Consider the following 21,512-nt stretch of genomic DNA (forward strand, 5'->3'; position numbering starts at 1 on the left):
TATAAGAGCTAATTCGTTAACCAAAATTTCGTTAATCGAGGGACCACTGTACTGTACTTACCAAAATAAATAGACATACTGTACATACAAAAATATATGCACCGTATTGACATTAGTACGACAGACAATGTGTACTCTGGCAACATTGTGTATATATAAAAATGACTTTCTCTTTATATTATTTACCAATAATGAAAAAGCAAGATATAAGATGACCAAAGTAACAACTCGCATCATATACAAGATAGTGAATTAATTGCACCATAAATTCTTATAAACACTATCTGAAATTGGCATTTCCAAGACCAGTTTGTCAAGGCATATTTCAGCTAAATTCGGAGTGTTCCATTGCACAAAGTAGCCACTGTGGAATGAATAAAGTGTGTGCCAAGTTCTTAATACTTTAACATGTTATAAAATGATCAAACACCTACTATCAGGACCCTCATAGTCACCGGTTCAGTCATCATGATTCAGGAGTCTCTTGCAAGAAGAGGATGTTACTGTAGTGATTTGAATCTTTAACATCTTAAAAAAGGGGGGGGGCATAGATAAGAGAATTACTATCCACAGTGTGTACAGAATCTACCTTTCTTGTGTTGAGTATTTGGCTAATTTCATAAACACCACCACCACCCTTTTAAGGCCACTTTTTCAAGCCCTTATCAAGAGTGTGAAAATAATTATTTTTACCAGGGTAACTAACACATTTTGCCAAGGAAGATCTCATAACAAAACTGTTAAAGATGGTGTGCAGGATGTACATGGGAAACTGACTTCTTATTTCCCCCTAAAAATGTACAGACAGTTTGCCTATAGGGAATAACTTACAGTACAGTGTATGAATATTTCCATCCCAAAATGTTTCATGATGATAAAACTAATTTTAAACTGTCCAAAAAAAAAAAAAAAAAAGCCAAGAGAGCAGCCATATATTTCTTCCCAGTAAAACAATCTCTTCTGGAAAATTAAATCCGTACAGTTTCTTCAGTAAAATTAGGCAATACAGTCTCTTTGGTAAACTATCATAATTTATGTATAACTTAATAGCTTCTGTACATAATTGTCAATGGCAAATAATGGTAATATAAACAAACATTCCTCCCAGGTCAGACTGGGGGTTACTTCAACATTTAGGAGGCTGGAATGCTACACACAGGACTAGGAACAAATTTAATAAGGCAAAATGAGAGAGTGAAAACTGGAGCTGAAACCAGCTCCCTATTAAGAGCAAAGAGTCCTCAAACGTTAAAGAATTTAGTCATACAGTAATAAGAAATAACTCGAGGAAAAAGACGTACAATATTTGACAAGATCCTGAGAGTAATCATTCAGACACTTGACAATACAAAAACTTGAGGGGGAACTGAAGTATTGTACAGTATTGTATGAGGGACACTAAACATTTTATGATGTGATGAATAAATGGAAACTCATTTCTGGGATGACACATGGGAATAAGAGATATCAAATAATGTAACTATATTCAAATCCACAACAAAAATGAGAGGAAAAAACCTATCATAATTTCCACTTGGGGAAAAAACAAACAAATCCTGAAGCTACACGTTTCTTTATAAACCCAGCAGAACCATCCAAATTTTAAGTGTCTGACCAAAATTATATAAAATGTGTGTGATTTTTTTTTAATACCTGTACAGTACAGTATTTACAAGAGTAATAATTCAAGCTTGTTCCTGGTGTCCCAAACCTAGACACAAGGAACACATACATACACTCACTCTTCACTGCTTCTTCAACAGATACATTCTGCTATGGAGTGTCTCCTTTCACAAAAAGCCACCAAAGAATTTATTTTGTTTATCACAGTAACTTTCAACTTTATTTATTGTACGTCAATAACAAATACTGTAGCCCGGTACCCAAAATATTGAATAATACCATAGATTTCAAACAGAATAACAGAAGATATTTCCCAAATGCCTTCCATAAAAAATATCAATTATAAAGAATAAATAAAGAATATGTTGTAACAGTCAATATTTGTATTTCCTAAAAAAATAATCCAACCTCACCAAACAATAGCTTCTGCCAATACTGAAATTGGCAAAGTCAATTATACTGTACTGTAATTGCTAATACCAATATCCACACTTATACAAATACCATCACGTTACAGTACAAATTTTCCAAGCATTAAAATTCAGCCTTGACAGCAGACTACCAAGAAGATAATTTTCCTTAAAATTATGCTGTGGTTTCAGCTTCTACAAATGGTATGATAATCACTGCCTTAGTTAAAAGATGACACCATTGCAGACTGACATCCAAATATAAATTTTTATAAGGTCAAGAAAATTCTTCCTTCTTGTAAACACACTGTACAGTATTACTCTTCTGTGTTGTGTAAGCCGGCAGCTGCCTTCTTGAATGTGATGGCTGTTTCCTTTACAATTGGTGTTAGTGTTTCAAGTCTGAGCTTCACATCACTGTCAGCTTCTAAGTCAGTCTTGGTAGTCAGTGACTTGATCACTAAGTCTGTAATGGTAAAAAGAGGTTTGAAAATATCTTAAAATAGCATTTTTTCTAAATTTCTACAAGCTAGGTTAAGATTTTGTCAACCCATACAGGTCACTCGACTTAAGGGTTCAGTGCTCCTAGTTGTCAGGGACATTTCAAGCCAGAACTTTAATGTCTGATCACTTAACTCATCTGAGATCTTGCTAAGTTACATCAACATAGAAAATTTCATAAAAATCCTCTGCTATTTATTCAAACTACTGTGCTCAAAAGATGCCTGGATGTAAGCTCAAACATATGGACTGATAATTTCCATGTCCCCTACAGATCATTTTCAGTATGACAAGAAAAATAAAGGATGGTAATCTCTGGGCCAATGATATTTTATATATGGTCTTTGATCTTACCATAACAAAGCAATTATTTCTGAACAACTGGCCGAATTTCATGCCCTAATACCTGAGCCTGGTTCTGAGAATAACTCTCACTCATGTCAAGACAAGACAAAACCTACAACTGGGATTTGTGACTCTCTATGCTGCATGGTCTCTTGCAGCCTCACTTGTCAGGTTCTTAACTCTGATATGAGTATATCTCACAACCTCTCCCCATGTCTTTCTTTGCATACCTCTGGCTCTCCTCCCTTCCACATTAAGACCCGTGCACCTCTTGACAGAACTGGTCTCCTCCACTCTCTTCTCATGCCCAAACCACAGTATCCCTCTCTACAAAAATTTACCTTTACTTTCAATACCCAGCTACCCATTTAGCTCTGAACAGGGTTTCTTATCTTTGATTACCCCAAGGAGTTAAGACTCTGTCTTGCCAACGAAGAGGGTGCTTGGGTGTCATATATATAATGTCCAATTCACAGTCTATAAGAGTGGGTTGGCAACAGGGAGGGGATCCAGCCATAAAACCTGCTTCTAATTTACCAATTGGCAATCAGGACACCAGCGCTGTCTTTCCCCTGGTATTGGCTGCATTTCTCGGTTGGCACATTACCTGTACAGTACAGAGGATACCAAGTTTTAAAGGTTGGCAATTCTGCTTCACAGTTTAGGAGTCCAAATATAAGGGTAGTGCCCTGAAAAGGTGCTCCTTCATCAAGTACAGAATACCAGTCAGTTTTAGTGCCATGTTGTGTATGGAAGGGTGTCCCTGAAGCTGGTCATGGTGGGTCAGCCCGAGGTCACTGGACTGCTTTTGATACAACACAAGTGTAGCAGTACTGTGGTGCGCAGCACCAGACATCTTGCTCTGGTTGATATCATCCCAAACATGAACTAAATAATCATGGCTAACCTACACAAGTACATAAGAACATAAGAATGGAGGAAACTGCAGCGGGCCTATTGGCCCATACTGGGCAGTCCCATTTACACCCAACCCCTATTGCTTATATGAGCATCCAACCTATGTTTGAAGCTATTCAGCGTATTCGAGTTAATGATGATATTTGGTAACTTGTTCCAAACCAGTGTCTACCTATTTCGCGCCTAAATCTAAATTTGTATAATTTAAAACCAATGTTACGAGTTCGCTCCTGGTTGGATAGTTTGAGTACCTTTGTAATGTCCCCTTTGTTCAGCCCTGACTTCCATTTATACACCTCTATCATGTCGCCTCTCACTCTACGTGTCTCGAGGGAGTGCAAACTAAGATGCTTTAACCTGTCTCTGTACTCAAGGTTCCTAATGCCCGGGATTAGCCTTGTCATTCTCCTCTGCATTCTTTCCAAGGATTCTATATCCATTCTGTAATACGGTGACCAGAATTGAACAGCGTAATCCAAATGAGGTCTCACAAGCACAAGATATAGTTTTAGGATGACCTCGCTAGTCTTGTAACTAACACTCCTTTGTATGAAAATGGCCTTAAAACTGTGATGATGATGAGGTAATTTTATATGACTAGATAATTAGTGATGGTAATATATACATCCCCATCAAAATATCTAAATGGAACAGGAATCATATCTGGTAAACGTAAAGAGAAATTTACCTATATATTCATGATACAAAGATGCATACCAAATGTCATTTCAATTGGTGAAGACATTCTAAAGTTACCGAAAGGAAATAATGCTTCACAGGAACAGATGGGCAGACAGAGGTAACACCAAATGCCTCCTATTATATATGACAAGGACATAGTTACAGATGGTATATATGTACCAGTACCATCCTATACTTTACCTTGATATTCTTGCAATACGGAGAACTTATCAAATGGTACATGACTCTTAATGTAAGCCAGGATGTGAGGCACAAACTTGCCCGAAGCGTGGAGCATGTTCCCCGTCACTGCCTGAAAGAGGACCAGGCAGGCCAGGTGGAGGGTTAGTGGGGCATCAATAGTTCCATCAAGCTGTTCCAGGAGAGCACAACGGTGGTTCACCAACACTTGTCTGCCAAATATAAAAATATCAATAGTAATATAAACAATTTTATAATTAATAAGAATTAATTAGACTGTACAGTAATTATAATAGGCTCCAATTCACTTTGATGAGTATTAAGTAAATCTGACTATTAGATATATCAATTTAAGTACTGTATTATTTTAATTTTTATGTAAGATGGACCAAAGGACACAGTTACTTCAATACAAAGAAGTGAGGAAATTGTTGGGGAAAATGGAACAAAAATACAGTGATGTACAGGAAGCAACAGGAAAAGGCTGCAACAACAAAAACAAACACTTCACAGATACAGTATTTCCTCACAACCTCAACTTTTAAACAAAATATACTGAGAAAATATTTACTTTTAACACTGATTATGCTTCACAAGATGTACTAAACAGGATTAACTGATTAAAAAAAATAAATAAAAAATAAAAAAATAAAAGACAGCTAAGAGAAATTCGTTGACGATGACACTTACTCCACATTGTATCCTAATTCTCTGATCTGAAAAGAATGTTTTTGTTTTTTCAATTTTGCTTAAGGTGTGGGCCAAATTATGCTCTTCCTGGCTGCAAAACCTAGCTGATGTGAAGCGGAAGGAGAAACCTGCCAAGTATTAGCACCAATGTGAGTATTACAATAGATACCCATATATTTTGTTTTGCCTAGGGTGTCGCGACAAGTTCGACAACTCTTGCAGCTCATACCGTATACAATTCTACCCTGGCTTAAAATAAGACATCAAATTTGAACACTAAGCAATATCAAGCTACTGGTGAGTTGTTAAAGGGTCACACTCCTTTAAGACCTCATCCAAACCTAAGCTTACCATTAGGAATAGAGGCCTAACCTGATGCTTATGTTGGGATGAGATTTATTATGATTCAGATCCATTTGACAATGCAGTCAAGGTTATCAACAAAATGTACCTGCTAGCTGATTTTTGTTACCTGTCCTTCTTGTTGTCCTTTTTCTTCAACATAATGCCAGTGATGGCGATGGCATCATCCACTACATTTACGAAGTCCTCCACACTGGACCCACTAAGTGTTTTGTGGACATTCTGCAGGGGTTCAATCATTTCCTCTGATAACTTCTTAATAATCTTTAGACGAATCTGTAGAACAATTTAATCATTACATTTACATAAATCTATAAGGTGGTCAGTGTCATCTGTATCTTACTGTTAACTACAGCATGTAAGATAACAACAAACTAGGTCACAAAAGATCTTACTTCACATACACTGTATATTCACCATGACCCCTACAACTGCTATGTCAAGGGCCAGTCAAAACTATATAAAAGAAACTACCCAGTATGAGATGAGTGAAGTCTGGATGACACAACTTCCTGATCAATACAGGCATATCAAAAACTTAAAAAAGAAGAAAATATAGTCTTAGGTACAAATAAGTTATGTATCAGTAAGAAGTCAACCCCCATAGACCCCTCAACATCATATTTTCCAACAGTAAAAGCAAAATGATGTTCTCATGATATCCCTGCCACTACCCTCTCTTGCTCTCTCACCTCATTCTTCTGTCTTCTTCTCAGTCTTCCCCCATTTCTCTTACTCCATTCATTTCGGGATTATACTGTACACTCTTCTTACCCATCTTTTGTTTTCCCAGGTCAACTCTCTGTCCAATACTCATTAGAGCCTACCTCCGGAGTAACTTCCTTGTCCCGGGCTATTTCTATGAGGCTGTCGTCAGCAAGGTAGAGGACCAGTTCATTAACCATCTCGGAGCACTGGGTCTTCAACAGGTGCTTCCTCAGTTGTGATTGTTTATCCTCATCAAATACCTGCATGGAGATAATAACATCAATACTGTACCTCCAAACAAATTTCAGTTTAATGACCTCATTGCCCCAACTCCAACTATTGTGAGGTGTTGATAAAATAATATGACATGGGAGTGTGAAGCAAGACAAGTGTATAAAGTAACAACAGTGGGCTGAGACAACAAGTACAGTACAGGGGGTCCGAGGGTTACTGTAAATTTAAAGTTTAACCTCATTCATATCGGTGGGCATTCGTAAGTCGGGGACCAGGTGTACAGCGGATTCTTGAAAATTCAGGAGGTAAATACCCGAAAACCGTTAATTATCAAATCGCAAATTATTATTTAAATGGAAATAATATTTTTGGTTCAAGGGGCCAAGAACTACCCATAAACTGTTGCAAAACTGCTTTATAAACATCATACATAATACAATTCAAACTACAGTAACACATATATATTGTACAAAAAGTAGTTCTCATAAGTTTGTGTGGGTTACACCAATATACAGTACCAACATGGAGACAGACAGGTGCCAGGCTGGCTGTGACCACACTATGTCAACAAAGAACCAGGAATGTAATACCACACAATAACTAATCTGGGGACTGAGTCTGGGATTGTTTGTTGAATATTTATTATGTTACAATACTGTTTTATTAACCAGGTACAAAATGAAAATAAATAATATGGGAATTACGGTGAAATTACATGTTGCATTAATGAAGTCGGAAGTGTGCGCTTGGCTCATAAACGGGGGGGCCTCAGTCCACCAGCCAACCCCCTACCTCCCACAACAAATAATTCACTTACTTTCATTTTTCTTATTATATAGTTTTATTATACAATCGGCCCCTCCTCCAATGCAAATTCACTTCTACAGTACAGTACAATACAGTGATCCCTCGGTTAACGAACGCCTCGGTTAACGAAATTTCGGTTAACGAATTACCTTCCATAAGAATCTTCAATTCGGTTAACGAAAAAAATTTGGTTAACGAATTCCTTACGAATTCCTCTCAACATGTTTTCGCTTGCTCACCAGCTGGAATATTAGTCCGCCAATACAGTAATCGGTTCTAGGGCTTAAATTCGTTCCCATTTGAGTAAATATCAAGAAGGTTGTACTATTCAATAATTTTCCGAGTTTTATATTAAAATTTTTAGTCATTTTAACATAATTGAAGTACAGAAAACTAGTTTTTAGTGCGCCAAGCAGCCACTTGACTCACCCAGCAGGCGTCAGTTTGTCTCTCTGCTCAGTGGAGGTAACATCTTGCTTGAGACTCTCTTGAACATAAACTATTTTTACGTTTTTCCAGTACAATTATTGGTCATTCTGAAATTTATTTTACATATTGACAATATAAAGTGCAGTGCAGTGTTGATTTAAAGAAAATAGTCTTGAATTACACCTAGTGAACTTAAAATTTTATGGGTGAAATGACGGCATGAAGCATGGGGTGATTTCTCTTCCACCCCCACTTCCTTCTCGCTTCTCCTCCACCCCCACTTCTAATTCCCATCATCATCATCATCATCAACCAGGAGCCTTCTACATACACACCTCAAAGTAAGTGTACTTTACTGCATTTATTTTTACTTTGTATGTAATTTTCGGTGAGCTGGAACCAATTACCCAAAATCCCATTGAAACACTGGTTTCGGTTAACGAACGACCTTCTGGAATGAATTGTGTTCGTTAACCGAGGGACCACTGTACAGGCAAAAATAAATGCGACTCATGTATTTGCTGAACATGGAAAATTAAAATTTAAGCAGTTCGTTAACAAGTTAACTCAGCGTGGCTCCCTCTCGCATCTCCCAAGCTGTCTCCCTCAACCTCGTGTAAGCTGTAGTCAGGCAAAGAGATGTGCTGTCCATGTTAATATACGTTTAGCTCTCTTTCATATTTTTTGAGGAAACAAGCCCAAAAACAGTATGGCCCCTAAACGTACATTATCTCCAAGTGATGACATTAGAATGAGAAAATTTAAATTTTTGATGTGTTACAAAGTGGCCTGGGTGCAGCAGCGGTAGCCCGTCCGCCTAGTATAGTATGTTGTCAACTTGTAATGAAACTAGAAGTTGTTGAAAAATCATTATGATACTCTAATGTGGCTTAGGAATAATGATAATTTAATATAAAATTATGAAATTAGGCAAATGAAGAGCACAGGTGTGTATATGTGGGAAGTGAATGTGTTGAGGCAGTTATAGCTAAGGCCTTGGCTAATAACTATGTGGCCGACTCGCCAGCCTCATACAGTAGGCAGCTCCTCCCCAACTTACGACGGGGTTAGGGACCCAAATCCAGGTCGTAAGTCGAATTGGTCGTAAGTCGAAAATGCTTAAATAATACCTGTACATAGAAAATCTAAAATGGGTGTCTTTTTTCTTCTCAGCACCACAAAACTCTCTTTTTAAGCTTGCCAGCCATTTTAAAGTGAATTACAAACAAAAATTTTGTCAGTACACAGCGCAATCACTAACATTGGGACTCAAAAATACGTAATTTGACAAAATTTTGGTATGACTGAGGCGGCCGTATGTCCGGCTGGTTGTAGGTCGAGTGTGTCGTAAGTCGAGGAGTAGCTGTATTGTTACTTGTAATGAAACTATAAAAATTGTAGAAAAATTATTACAATGCTGTAATGTGGTTTAGAAATAAAAAAATATAAAACATAAAACTAAAAATAAGAAAAATAAAGAGCATCAGAGTGTATATGTGAGAAGTGAATGTGTTGGGGCAGTGGGTTATGGCTGTATGTAACTGTGTGGCTGCACTCCCTCTCGATGTGACGTCATGGCATACACACAGCCAGCGCGGCGCGGTGGCAGCCACACGCCTGTGAGTCAGCTGATGAGACTTTACGTGGTGGTGTTCATCAATTCTTATTAATCTCATTAAATATTAAGGTTCTCAAACATGGATTCCCCTAACAGGCTGTTTTCGAGGCACTTAACCCCCACGTTCGAGGACGGCTTACTATATTGTATTACAATTTCTGTACTGTATTTCTAAGTCAATTAGAGCATTAAAGTGATACAGGTATTCATATAATATTTTTTTCCTTTCCAAGACAAATTAGTTCAATGACTTGACATTTCCACAATTTTTATGGTTTCTTATGTAAACAAACACTGTGGCAGTCGGCACTCAGCTGTGAACTGGTAGAAAATATTTTACCATAAAATATAAAAAAAAAAAGATAAAAATACATAAAGATACCTGTGAAAATAAGAATGTGAATTCATATTTCAAGAATTATTGCGACTCCACTGTAGACCTTTTTAACAGTCATCATATGACATTGATATTTAAGTAAAGAATTAACCTAAATATCCACAACACACTACAGAGGCTGTATTTATTACTGTATTGTACTTATATTGTTGTTGTCATATGAGTCAAGTAGTCAACACTTATCTATGTAACTACTGTACCAGTATGTATATCTGAGCATAACTCATGTGAGGCAAGAACTACTCTGCTCATTCTTACCAAACAACTCCCTCCTGACAACCCCTAGACTTGCTGTGTCATTTAAGAGAAGAAAAAAGGTCAAAACTCTGGAAAAGGACCATCGAGTTTGTCAATACAGAGCTCTAGTACTTTTACATCAGGTGTTCCCAGAGAAGAATCCCAGTATCCACCTACATGAACCTAACAATCTTATTTTGCACCAGGACTTTCTTTTCCTCACTAACCTTAACACTCTTATCTGCCAGTTTGATGGTGGTGAGCAGTGCTGACACTTTCTCCTGCAGCTGCTGGTGAGTCTTCCTCCGTGTGTCACCTTTAACTGCTACAGTTGCCATAAAGACCGATTTAGCAACTTCCTGGAAGATCTTAGTTAAAGGACGATGGAAGTGATTTGTTAACTCTTCCACCAGCTCCTCAGGACAGTCTGCCAATTCCTCAAAATCACTGATCAACAGCTGCATGTCTGTTTCTGACATAAACTCTATTTGATGGAGTCTCCCACCACCACCAGTAGTGGGGTGAGTGTTGACATCATCATCAGACTCAGAATCATGAGCTGCTCCCTTCCTTCCCTTATACTTATTCTTAGAAGCCTTGGTCTTGGTCTCACGGCCTTGTGTGCCCCCTCCAGCCTTACCAGTTGCTGCCTTTTTTCGTCTCTCTTCTTTCTTATTTCTCCCAAATTCCTCCTCCTGGTGCTTCAGTTTCCCAATGTCAACCTGTGAGCAAAAGAATGCCCCAAATTATGTTACATGCAGTCATTTTATAAAAACAACATGGTAGATAGTAACCAAGAAAAAATGAGAATACAAAAATGCAACAAGAGATGATAAGTACAGTACATGACACCTAATTAAAACACTCAGTAGAAGTGTTGTAGTGCAGTGGATCCAGCTCTTGCCTCTTATACTAAGTGTTGCTGATTGGATCCTGGAAACTTCCCAATCCATCCAGCTATAAATGGGTAATTAATTTTACTGCTATCCCATCCAGGTGTGGGAAATGGACATAAAACAGTAATGATGAAATAGAGGAGTTAATAGCAAAGAAAAAATAAACATGCTGAGTAATTGCACAACTTCCTGTCAAATACAAGGGAAATCTTTTAATAATAATCTCCCCAGGAACAAATTGCTGTTTGTCAGAACCACCTACAAAATGGTTATTTCAGAATTCTTACCTACACACTCGGATTACTGCTCATCCCTAAATCTTTAACTTTTGTTAGAATGACAATAACACTTAAGACCTATGATGAAAGATAGTATACCTAATATTTTATGGCTTCCCACTTTTGTTTGGAGGTGGATCAAGAGGAACAGAAACATTAAAGGAAGGAGGGGTGTGGGAGTAGTTGGGGACACAGGTGTGAAACAGAGTGACAAAAAAGCGGCAAAGATAACAGGCAGCAGTTCTCCACACACACTGGTTCACATTTGGAGAGATACCCTATACAGGCCAACCACCGATTTTCCAGCACAGCAATCACTAGTCTGAAACCTCTGATGGTCTGGATAGTTTTACTGAGCTGCCGCTGATGTTTTGGTGGTGCTACTAGTCTACCGGGCTTCCTCAAAACTTGCTTACACGCAGCAGCTTAGCGCCTTCACTGTTTTCTGGTAATACAACTCCAAATATGGCTTCAAAGAAAACAGCATGTGTCAATGGTGGTGCAAAATGTAAACACCATTTGTTATAAATACAAGAGAAGGTAGAACTTCAGAAGTAAATAATGCAGCAGTTTATCTAAGCAAACAATAAACCTCCATATACAGTGATCCCTCGGTTGACAAATGCCTTGGTTAACGAATTACCTTCCACAAGAATATTCAATTGGGTTAACGAAAAAAATTGGGTTAACGAATTCCTTACGAATTCTTCTCAATATGTTTTCGCTTGCTCACCAGCTGGAATATTAGTCCGCCAATACAGTAATCGGTTCTAGGGCTTAAATTCGTTCCCATTTGAGTAAATATCAAGAAAGTTGTACTATTCAATAATTTTAAAAGTTTTATATTAAAATTTTTAGTCATTTTAACAATTATTGAACATAATTGAAGTACAGGAAACTAATTTTTAGCGCACCAAACAGCCACTTGACTCACCCAGCAGGAGTCAGTTTGTCTCTCTGCTCAGTGGAGGTAACATCTTGCTTGAGACTCTCTTGAACATAAACTATTTTTACGTTTTTCCAGTACAATTATTGGTCATTCTGAAATTTATTTTACATATTGACAATATATAGTGCAGTGCAGTGTTGATTTAAAGGAAATAATCTTGAATTACACCTAGTGAACTTAAAATTTTATGGGTGAAATGGCAGCATGAAGCATGGGGTGATTTCTCTTCCACCCCACTGCCTTCTCTTCTCCCTTCTCCTCCACCCCCACTTCAATTCCCATCATCATCATCATCATCATCATCATCATCATCATCATCAACCAGGAGCCTTCTACATGCACACCTCAAAGTAAGTGTACTTTACTGCATTTATTTTTAGTTTGTATGTAATTTTCGGTGAGCTGGAACCAATTACCCAAAATCCCATTGAAACAATGGTTTCGGTTAATGAACGACCTTCTGGAATGAATTGTGTTCGTTAACCGAGGGACCACTGTACCCTATATCCATTTTACATTTAATTTTCTTTTAATAATGGCTTGTTATGTCATTTTGATTTTCTAGCAGCCCAGAGTACTTTAGAGTTAGAGTGAGGTGAATATCTATTGGGTCGAAGGTTAAGAGAGTGACAGCTCCCCTAGGGCCGCGATCAACCAAGGTTCAACAAAATTGCTGGTCCGGAATCGATCCAGCCGCGATGGTGCCGGAAAATTTGTGTTCGACCTGTATCCCACACCAGTCATGGTACGGAACGACTGGAAGATTATCAAGCAGAGTGTACAGTCTCCACCTGACATATAATAGCTATTTTCATCAACCTCACCTGTTGTTTAAATGCCCCCTTCTCCACAGCTTCCTTGGCTCTTTTGGGCATCATTTGTTGCAGGTGATTGGAGAGTTTTGTCAGGAGCTGATCACTAACTACAACTGTATGATAGAAAACCTTAGCAGTTGCAGTGGATTTTTTATCTTGGCGGCGTTTTAAGGCAATATCCACAAGCTGGTTCCCTTCTTCTGGGCTGAAGACTGTAGGCAGCAGTGGCTGTTAAAATACACAATCTAGATATACTTACTACTGAAACATTAATACTAAACTACAGAAATGACAGTTTGCCTCAAAAGGTCAAGATTACCATTGTCAACTGAGAAAAAGTGAGGCACAACCCCTCAATATGTGGAGGGGAAATAATGATTACTGAAGTTCATCAAAGATCTTGTCATATTACATCTACAAAATAAGTAAACGAATATCCAGATCTAATTCTGTATGTTCAAATTAATGCATTCACAAGCTGCCCACTCAACTATATTCAAAAAGATTGGCAAATACTATTTCTTTTCCCTATTGCTCGACTCTAACACAATGAGGGAAAAAGTTACAACCATTATGCACTTCCAGCAATTTAAAGTAATAAGAGTTATAAGCTGTGAAAAAGTCTGGAACATTCAAATTACTAGTGCAGCAGTGGTGCTGTTTATATCATTGTTAATCACCCACCAGATAATGGACTTCACCAAAAATACTAAAATTTCTATCAAACCTGATGCATTAATGGGAAAAAATCCAGATTAATATAAGTTGGGCTAATAGAAGGATCATATGATTGCAAGTCAAATGGGCTCTAGATCTAATACCACAAGCCTTAACCTAACCATTAGGAGTGAGCCCATCAGGGCTATGGTCAATTAGATTGGCCCCAATCCTAATGGTCAGATTAAGTTAGGTTGGGGCCTATCAAGACTGGGACAATTTGACCTACAACGAAATGTTTTATTGTCTTAAGGTGAACTTTTAAGTGACATACAAGTGACATAGAGTACTCACATAGATGTCCACCCAACCTCCAGACAGCAGAGCATCATCAATAGCAGCATCAATCTGATCAATGAGACTTGACCCAACACACACCTCACCAACAAAGGTCAGATCTTCATCCTTAAAGCGTCGACGAATGTGTCCCTCTGGATCACTTATCTCTAAACGCCGCAGAGCCTCAAACTCTGTCAGATACAATGCCACAGGTTGGAATAAGGTGCAACAGAGTACTATACTGTATACTGTGTATATTTTTTAATCATGTTTCCTACTTCAGTAAAGGATGGTTCCAATAAAGAGCAACAGACTTTGTTATTCACTGTCATTCATTCATTCATTCTAAATGCTGAAACATATATATAATGCTACAGCGTTTGTCTCCACAAAAAGATCCTAAATATCCATAACCCACTCAGTACATTACTCTTCTATAGCAGCATGTTTGAGTATAAACAAAATAAGGGAAAAAATCTATACTGTTCAGTGTATCCTGTGTTTTATGGCATATAACATGCTCAGGCATGTAAAAGTCACCTCCAATTTCAACAGGAAATACTTTGGGAAAAATGTGTATTTTCCTCCTGTTGCCATAGTTTTCTTAAAATTATATATACCAGTAATGGGAAGAATAAATAAAGATAATACCAATAAATATATTGAAGAAAAAAATTAAGTTTTGCCATTTGGCTGCTGGACGACAAAATTTGTCAATTGTTTCACTACAAACAAGAGACAACTCAGAACAGCCGAGATCCCTCCCCCCCCACTCAGCGTGAACTCTTTAATACACAAAGAAATGTTTATTCCCTCTATGTTTTGATCTCACGATAATTATTTATTTTATATATACTGTATATATATACAGGGGTATATAAATTTTGCATATTCTGTATGTGTGATAGTGTGCGCATGTTACCGAGTATAAAAGAAGAAGATTAAAGTTATGTACACAGTATCTTCCCAAAGTAATGAGTTGAAAAATAACCATAACACCACACAGTTTGGCCTGGTAGCTGCAGTGATGAGTCTAACTTGGCAACAATGCAGCCAGTGATGTTAATAGATGCAAATGAGGAAAGAAAATTATCTATACATCTTCATTTGTATCAGGTATTTGTATATTTAAAGATAAATACTGTATTGCAGGTACTGTATGACATGAATAGACAGTACTGCTTGTAAGAGTTTAGAAACTGTTACTGCTGAGCCCTGAAGGTTTGGGTGCCTGCTGTACGGAAGTCAATCGTCTCGGGTTATCATCAGTACTGTACTGTAGTTATAAATCCAGCTTTTATATTTACATTAATTCTTTACCTTTATTAATTAAAAGTAATAATGTATTTGAGTAGGCTACAAATTTTTAAATTTTGAAGTTGGGTTAGGTAGAATTTAACCTACTGGAGACAGCAACTGGGAGACTCATTAGCCTACGGGAGACCACAACAACACATATAAGATGCAGGTTGATTTTTTCGCCATTTTTCAGACAAAAAAGTGCATCTTACACAGTATGCCGTAAAATATGGTACAGTAACAGTAAAGTGCATCTTACACAGTATGCCGTAAAATATGGTACGGTAACAGTATTTCTTTTATAAAATACTTCTTGAGATAACACAACCTACTGTACAGTACCTATTGCCAATCACCTCCCTCTTTTGTACTGAGAAGATCAAGGGGTAAAAACATCTCACTGAAAAGGGGAAAATGAAAGACAAGTGTAGAAAACAACATGAGAGAGTTAAGACAACCGAAGGTAATCACACATACTATTTCATTTCCTCAGCTTACATAAGCACGTATAAAGAGAATCCTGGGCCTCCTTATTTACAATGCCAAATATAATTCACTCACCAAGATATCCATTTTGCTTCAAGAAGTTATCCACCCACTCGTTCTGTGTCCGTGAATATATGCTGGGTATGTACATAGCCCGATGAATTTGCCGTCCCCCAGTGAGAGCACCAGATACTCGGCCTGTTGCAATCAGTTTTTCAGCAACACCTGCAATTGAAACTTTAATGTAAAATGTTGAAATGGAATAAGCAGAGTGCACAGTATACTTATGCAACTTGCACATGTATCATGATCATTATAATTGACATTGGATAAAATAAAATAAAAACATATATATTAGATTATCACTTATGTTTATGTTTTCCCAGCCCATATTTCAGAGTTGAACAAGGGTCTATAACTCTAGTATATAATACAGTACATAACACTTACTAAAGAACAGCCTCTGTTGGAAGCCATGTTGTGCGATGATTGTTGACACCTGTGTTGGTTGTGTGATGGCACACAGGACGCCTCGAACATGAGCTTTGTGTCGGGCCACAAAAGCATTAGTAAATATGACAGTGTGGTCGTGAGTGTCTTGCTGGCCCTGGATGATGGTACCCAGTCGTTCAACAACAACCTGGAGGCACCAAACACTACTCAAATAGTGGTTCTTCCTCGTTAACATCAGCAAACAGCATAAAACCATCACATAATAAAAACTGACTTGCTTCTTTTTAGCAACTTCTAACTATTGTACTGTACTGGGATCATGGCTGTAGATGGAGAGTACTTTAGCATAACACATCAATTGTAGTTGTAAGAGTGAATCAATGATTATGAATGGTGTGTGTGTGTGTGTAATAATAATTAACGGTTTATTGAAAAATTTCAGGAGCTCGAAGGCTGAAAATATACATTGGACATAATGAATATGTCTTACATACATTGTCATGGGGGTAGGAGGGGGGATGTTAAACAAAGCTTTCATTAGAGAAAGGTAAAAGGACATACTGTGAACATACAAATTAATGCTTACAGTGGAGGTCACGTAGGTCATGTGAGCTGAGGTGTTAAACAGCAAACACATAGTGTAGTAATTCCCTCACAGATGGTGTTATGAGGGATCTCACATGATATTGTAGCAACTGATGCACTATGTGGCGTTGTAGCGTCATGGGGCCACCACGTGGCCTGGTGTCACAGGACCTCACTCACTCAAGTGGTTTACAGTCAGGTGTGGTTCCAGGCTCGCTATCGTGGAAATATTAACACATCGCCGCTTGTTGTTGGGTCTCATGGGCAGTTATCACTAGGTACCTGGGACCTTACTGTGTGAAGGTTAACTTGGGTATAACTCTCAGCTGTTACTGTTACTGCTGCATTGTTTCACTGTTCATCACTGTTTCCACTCCTTTCCGAAATGAAACTGTATCTTCTGGCAAGAATTTGCTGATATTCCTATGGGGAGGAGGGGCTGAGGGGAGGGAGTTGGGGTATGTACCAACATAACAGTTAACCTGGCAGCTGCCAGACCAGCTCCAGATAAGTCTTGACCCTTCGGTGGTCAAGGATGAAGTGTGTGTGTGTGTGTGTGTGTGTGTGTGTGTGTGTGTTTAAATGTGTAAGTGTATTTACTCTTCTTTCTATCTACTGTGCATTAAGTGGGAAAAGGTTTCATAGGTAAAAAAATCAAAATAAAATAAGAGAGTACAAGTATCCCCCTAGTTGCATGGGGTTATGTTACTCAAAACCAATCACAGGTCGATGTACAGTATTGTAAATCAGAATCATTATAACAGGGGTTCAATGGGCTACGCTCCCAGCCAGTCCAACACACACACATGTATCACCGAAAAAAATTCCTACACTAATAATATTCATAAAACACAATTAAACAACACTCACATCATCATTAAGAACATGCCTGGTCCTCATCACATAGGGGGACAGTCTTAATACATCACCACTGCTTAAGCAAATATGTTAGATAAGAAGATCTTAAATCATGGGATACCTGTACAGTAATCTATTTATTACAAATACCGAGTGATGATCTCTTAATAACCAGATGATGCCAATACCTACTTATCAGCCACATAAAATATTTCATCTACAATACTGTACTGGGTTAATATTCGTTTAATGGCTGTGGCTCCTTTTTGTTTGAGAATAGTTTTTTTGTGTATTTAGATATATTTTACATAAAAAATTTTAACTTCCAAAGCACTGTTGAAACCCAACCTAACCAAATCAAAGTCATTAAACAAATAGTAATCAGGATGAAAGTCATGCAGCAGCCACTAAACGAATATTAACTCAGTACTGTACTGTGCTTGCTGTTAAACTCTTTTATCTAGTCTGCTGTGTAATCTGAGAGCCAAACTAAACACTAAGATATATACATATACTGTACTGTATTATCATCATTACCAACTGCAGTCAGCTGTTTTACTGTGTCCATAGAGCAAGCACTACAGTACTCACCTCAAGCATAAAGTCACCAGGTAATTCATAATGCTTCACCAGGTCTGCAACTGTAGTCGATCCTTCCTGCTGAAGCTTCTCGTTGATTTCCTCAGCAATGGCATCGAGGTAATCCTGAGTTATCAGCTGACCAAGGACGAAACAGGTGTTGGACTCAGAGTGAGCCAGAGCCAACGCTCGCTTCTCAATTACACTGTGGTCCACAGACAACACGTCCACCAGGTCTACCAAGTTCACCCGGCCTGAACACAACATAAAACAATGATATCAGGTTCAATTACAATTGATTTCCAAAGAAAATTTTGTTAAATTTACTCTAAACAGTATAATTAAATGCACAACATTAATTATCTTAGACAAAGTTTGAACCAGAATCTTAAGACCATTAGTCAATTTTGCAAAACATTTATTATGTTGTTTGTTTTCAGCCAAGCCAACACAACACAGTAGGTGTAACTAGTACTGTATCATAAACTGTATATTGGAATTGAATATTTAAAAACAAGTTTGGTGACAGGTCATAAAATTGTCTTTGAAGTGATGCCCTGATATCAAAGGTGTCAAATATAAAAATAACAATAAGCTAAAAGTTATGAATTGCTCTTGAATAATGCAGTTGAAAATCAAAAGATGAATCACAACCATTATGATGGTCAGTTATGTTGACCTCATCATGTAACAAAGATGGTAAGTGATCCTTATATCATAGTGACTGTTTTTACCAAGAAAGAGTGTGATGATAGGTGTGAGAGATACAGTACAGCAGCTTTTAAAACACATACAGTATACTGTACTATGTTTACATAAGTACTAGACCCACTCTTTATAAATACTGTACCACTATAACACCACAATTTAATTGGCCATCTCATTTATATAGGAATAAGCAGCAGAAGGCTGGGGGCACATATGTACTGATTAAAACTTTTGCTTGATGGATACAGTACTGCATCAAGAGTAGGTAAAGTATTCCTTTTGATGAAACACAAAAACTGTTTTATACTATAACACAATTTCTTAAAAAAAGAAAAGATTCAAATATAAATGTACTGTAAACAGACTTAGCTATCAGTTGCATGAGAAAGAAAAGAATGAATTAAAACTGAAGAACATTAAAAAATATATCTTTTATTTCCAAATTCAATGAACAAGAAATCAAATGTGTACTTGCCCCCATGAATAAAGACCTCGTCTTGGATCTCCTTGGTGAGTTGTGCTGGAGTGATGTATTCCTTGCCATCGTTGGTGTGGTAGATGTCTAGTAGCCCGAGCTCAACTAACTTGTTCACAATTTCAACACAGTTTCTTTCCGATAATCTGCAATGACACTGCCATCCTCACTTCATGCTTGAATCACATTACAGTTTGGCAAATGGTTAGTGCGTTGCCACTTTTTTCCTGGATGCCTTTTGATGAGACCTTCTCTGACCCTGTAGTTTGCTTTAATGCATGCCATGAACATACAATGGGAGGAAATAAGTGTGATGAACGGGACACAAACCAAACAAATCTACGATTTTTTTCTTTTAGATTTGGTTCAGTTTGATTTGCTGGAATATTTTGGTCTGCTTTATAAATGGTTCATGCGCTCATTTTCCCGACGGTGAACCCTCTATTTAACGAGCTACATGGAGAGAAAAGTCCATTATATCAAGGGTCCGTTACATGTGACAACCCCCATCTTTTTTTTTTTACGGGGAAAAGCCCACCCGGGCACAGGTTATCGACCCACAATGGGGTCTAGGGGTGATAAAATACGAGTAAAAAGAAATTAAAAATAGAAAAGAAAAGTTATATTAATCTCACAGCAAAGATGACAGAAAACCAGCTTTTTGAAGTGAGTGTGGAAACACAGAAGGCAGAGCATTCCACAGTTTGGGTGTGTGAGGAAAGAAGGATGTACTATAACGGGTTATTCTAGTGTGACCGACATCCACAGAGAAACGGTGGGCACCGCGGGCAAGACAAGTGTTACGAGCCCACGGCCTTGCCGGCGGTACACAGGATGCCAAATCCACCGAACATTGCCCGTTAAAGAACCTGTAAGAGAGATTACATGGAGAGAGAAGTCAGTTACATGGAGGCGTTTCTGTATAGTTTGAAGAATGAGTGAGAACCATTTATTAAGTAGACCACAATACTCAAATAAACCAAACCTAACCAAATCTAAAGGAAAAAAAATACTAAATTTGTTTAAGTTTTGTCTCCTGTTCGCCACACTTATTTCCTCGGTGCCTCTAGCTTCAGTATTTTCACTTTATACATTAACCCTCATGCTGCATTTCCCGCACTTGCCAATTTATTCTGGCTACCGCCAGACGATTTTATTCAGTTTAGGGTAACCTCTCGCAGCTAAAGGGTTAAAACAAACTAATCAGAGGTTTCATAAAAAGACATTCAGGAAAACATGTGGCAAAACACTAAAGAATTTGGTTATGAATTTCCCATTATGGTGACATATGAATCTGAATCTTTACCTTAATTTATCTCTGTGGTTAATAACGAATCTGGTATTACTATTTTGGTCATCCAGCAAATTTTAGGATTTTAAGATTAGGTTAGGTTAGGTTAGGTTAGGTTTGGTTAGGTTAGGTTTGCTTGAAATCCTGTTTTTTCGCACCCAAAACCCCTGGTTCCCACTTCCATATAGGTGGATGACCGAAACTGTAATTTTACCAAGAATTTTTACCCAAACAATTTTAAGACATTGGTTATGTTATGTTCAGTCTGTTTTAAGTGTAACAAAATAACAAGCTTAAGTTTTAACTCTTCTGGACTACCTTTGGTTAAAGTGACTCGTTTACCACCGTTTGTATACCTGCTGCTTCAGTGTGTATTTGTTTCAAGATTATTAATAATAATTACTTAACAATCTTTCCTTCCTTTCACTTAGTAAATTATTTGTTGCATATGGTACACATTCCTCACTGGTCACTAGAGGAGTGTTGACCCTTCCTACCATGATCAAATAACTTAGGCCTAGAACACGGCAACATATAGAGTGATCTCATACTTCTGGACAGTTGAGGCAAGCTGAGCTCTCTGAAAATCTGCAGCGAGACGCTTCACTTCCTCCCAGTCAGAGGAAGACATGTTGACCACCTCACTCACACCTCACTGCCGAGAACATTATAATAACCTTTT

The 21,512-nt window shown here is 37.8% G+C and overlaps 1 protein-coding gene across 1 annotated transcript; it reads right to left on the reverse strand.

The window, feature by feature from the left end:
- Positions 1-1,018: 1,018 nt before the first annotated feature.
- On the reverse strand, positions 1,019-21,512 carry LOC121860173 (E3 UFM1-protein ligase 1-like). The gene is made up of 12 exons (XM_042357229.1): positions 21,382-21,512; positions 19,540-19,685; positions 18,369-18,610; positions 16,332-16,521; positions 15,957-16,106; positions 14,112-14,287; positions 13,110-13,328; positions 10,390-10,884; positions 6,560-6,700; positions 5,842-6,008; positions 4,680-4,891; positions 1,019-2,499 (listed from the first exon to the last, which is right to left on the reverse strand). Exons 1-12 carry the CDS (start codon positions 21,459-21,461, stop codon positions 2,351-2,353), a joined length of 2,367 nt encoding a protein of 788 aa, XP_042213163.1. The 5' UTR covers positions 21,462-21,512; the 3' UTR covers positions 1,019-2,350.

Source organism: Homarus americanus, unplaced genomic scaffold (genome assembly GCF_018991925.1).
Source record: "Homarus americanus isolate GMGI-L3 unplaced genomic scaffold, GMGI_Hamer_2.0 scaffold21914, whole genome shotgun sequence".
Lineage (NCBI taxonomy): Eukaryota > Metazoa > Arthropoda > Malacostraca > Decapoda > Nephropidae > Homarus > Homarus americanus.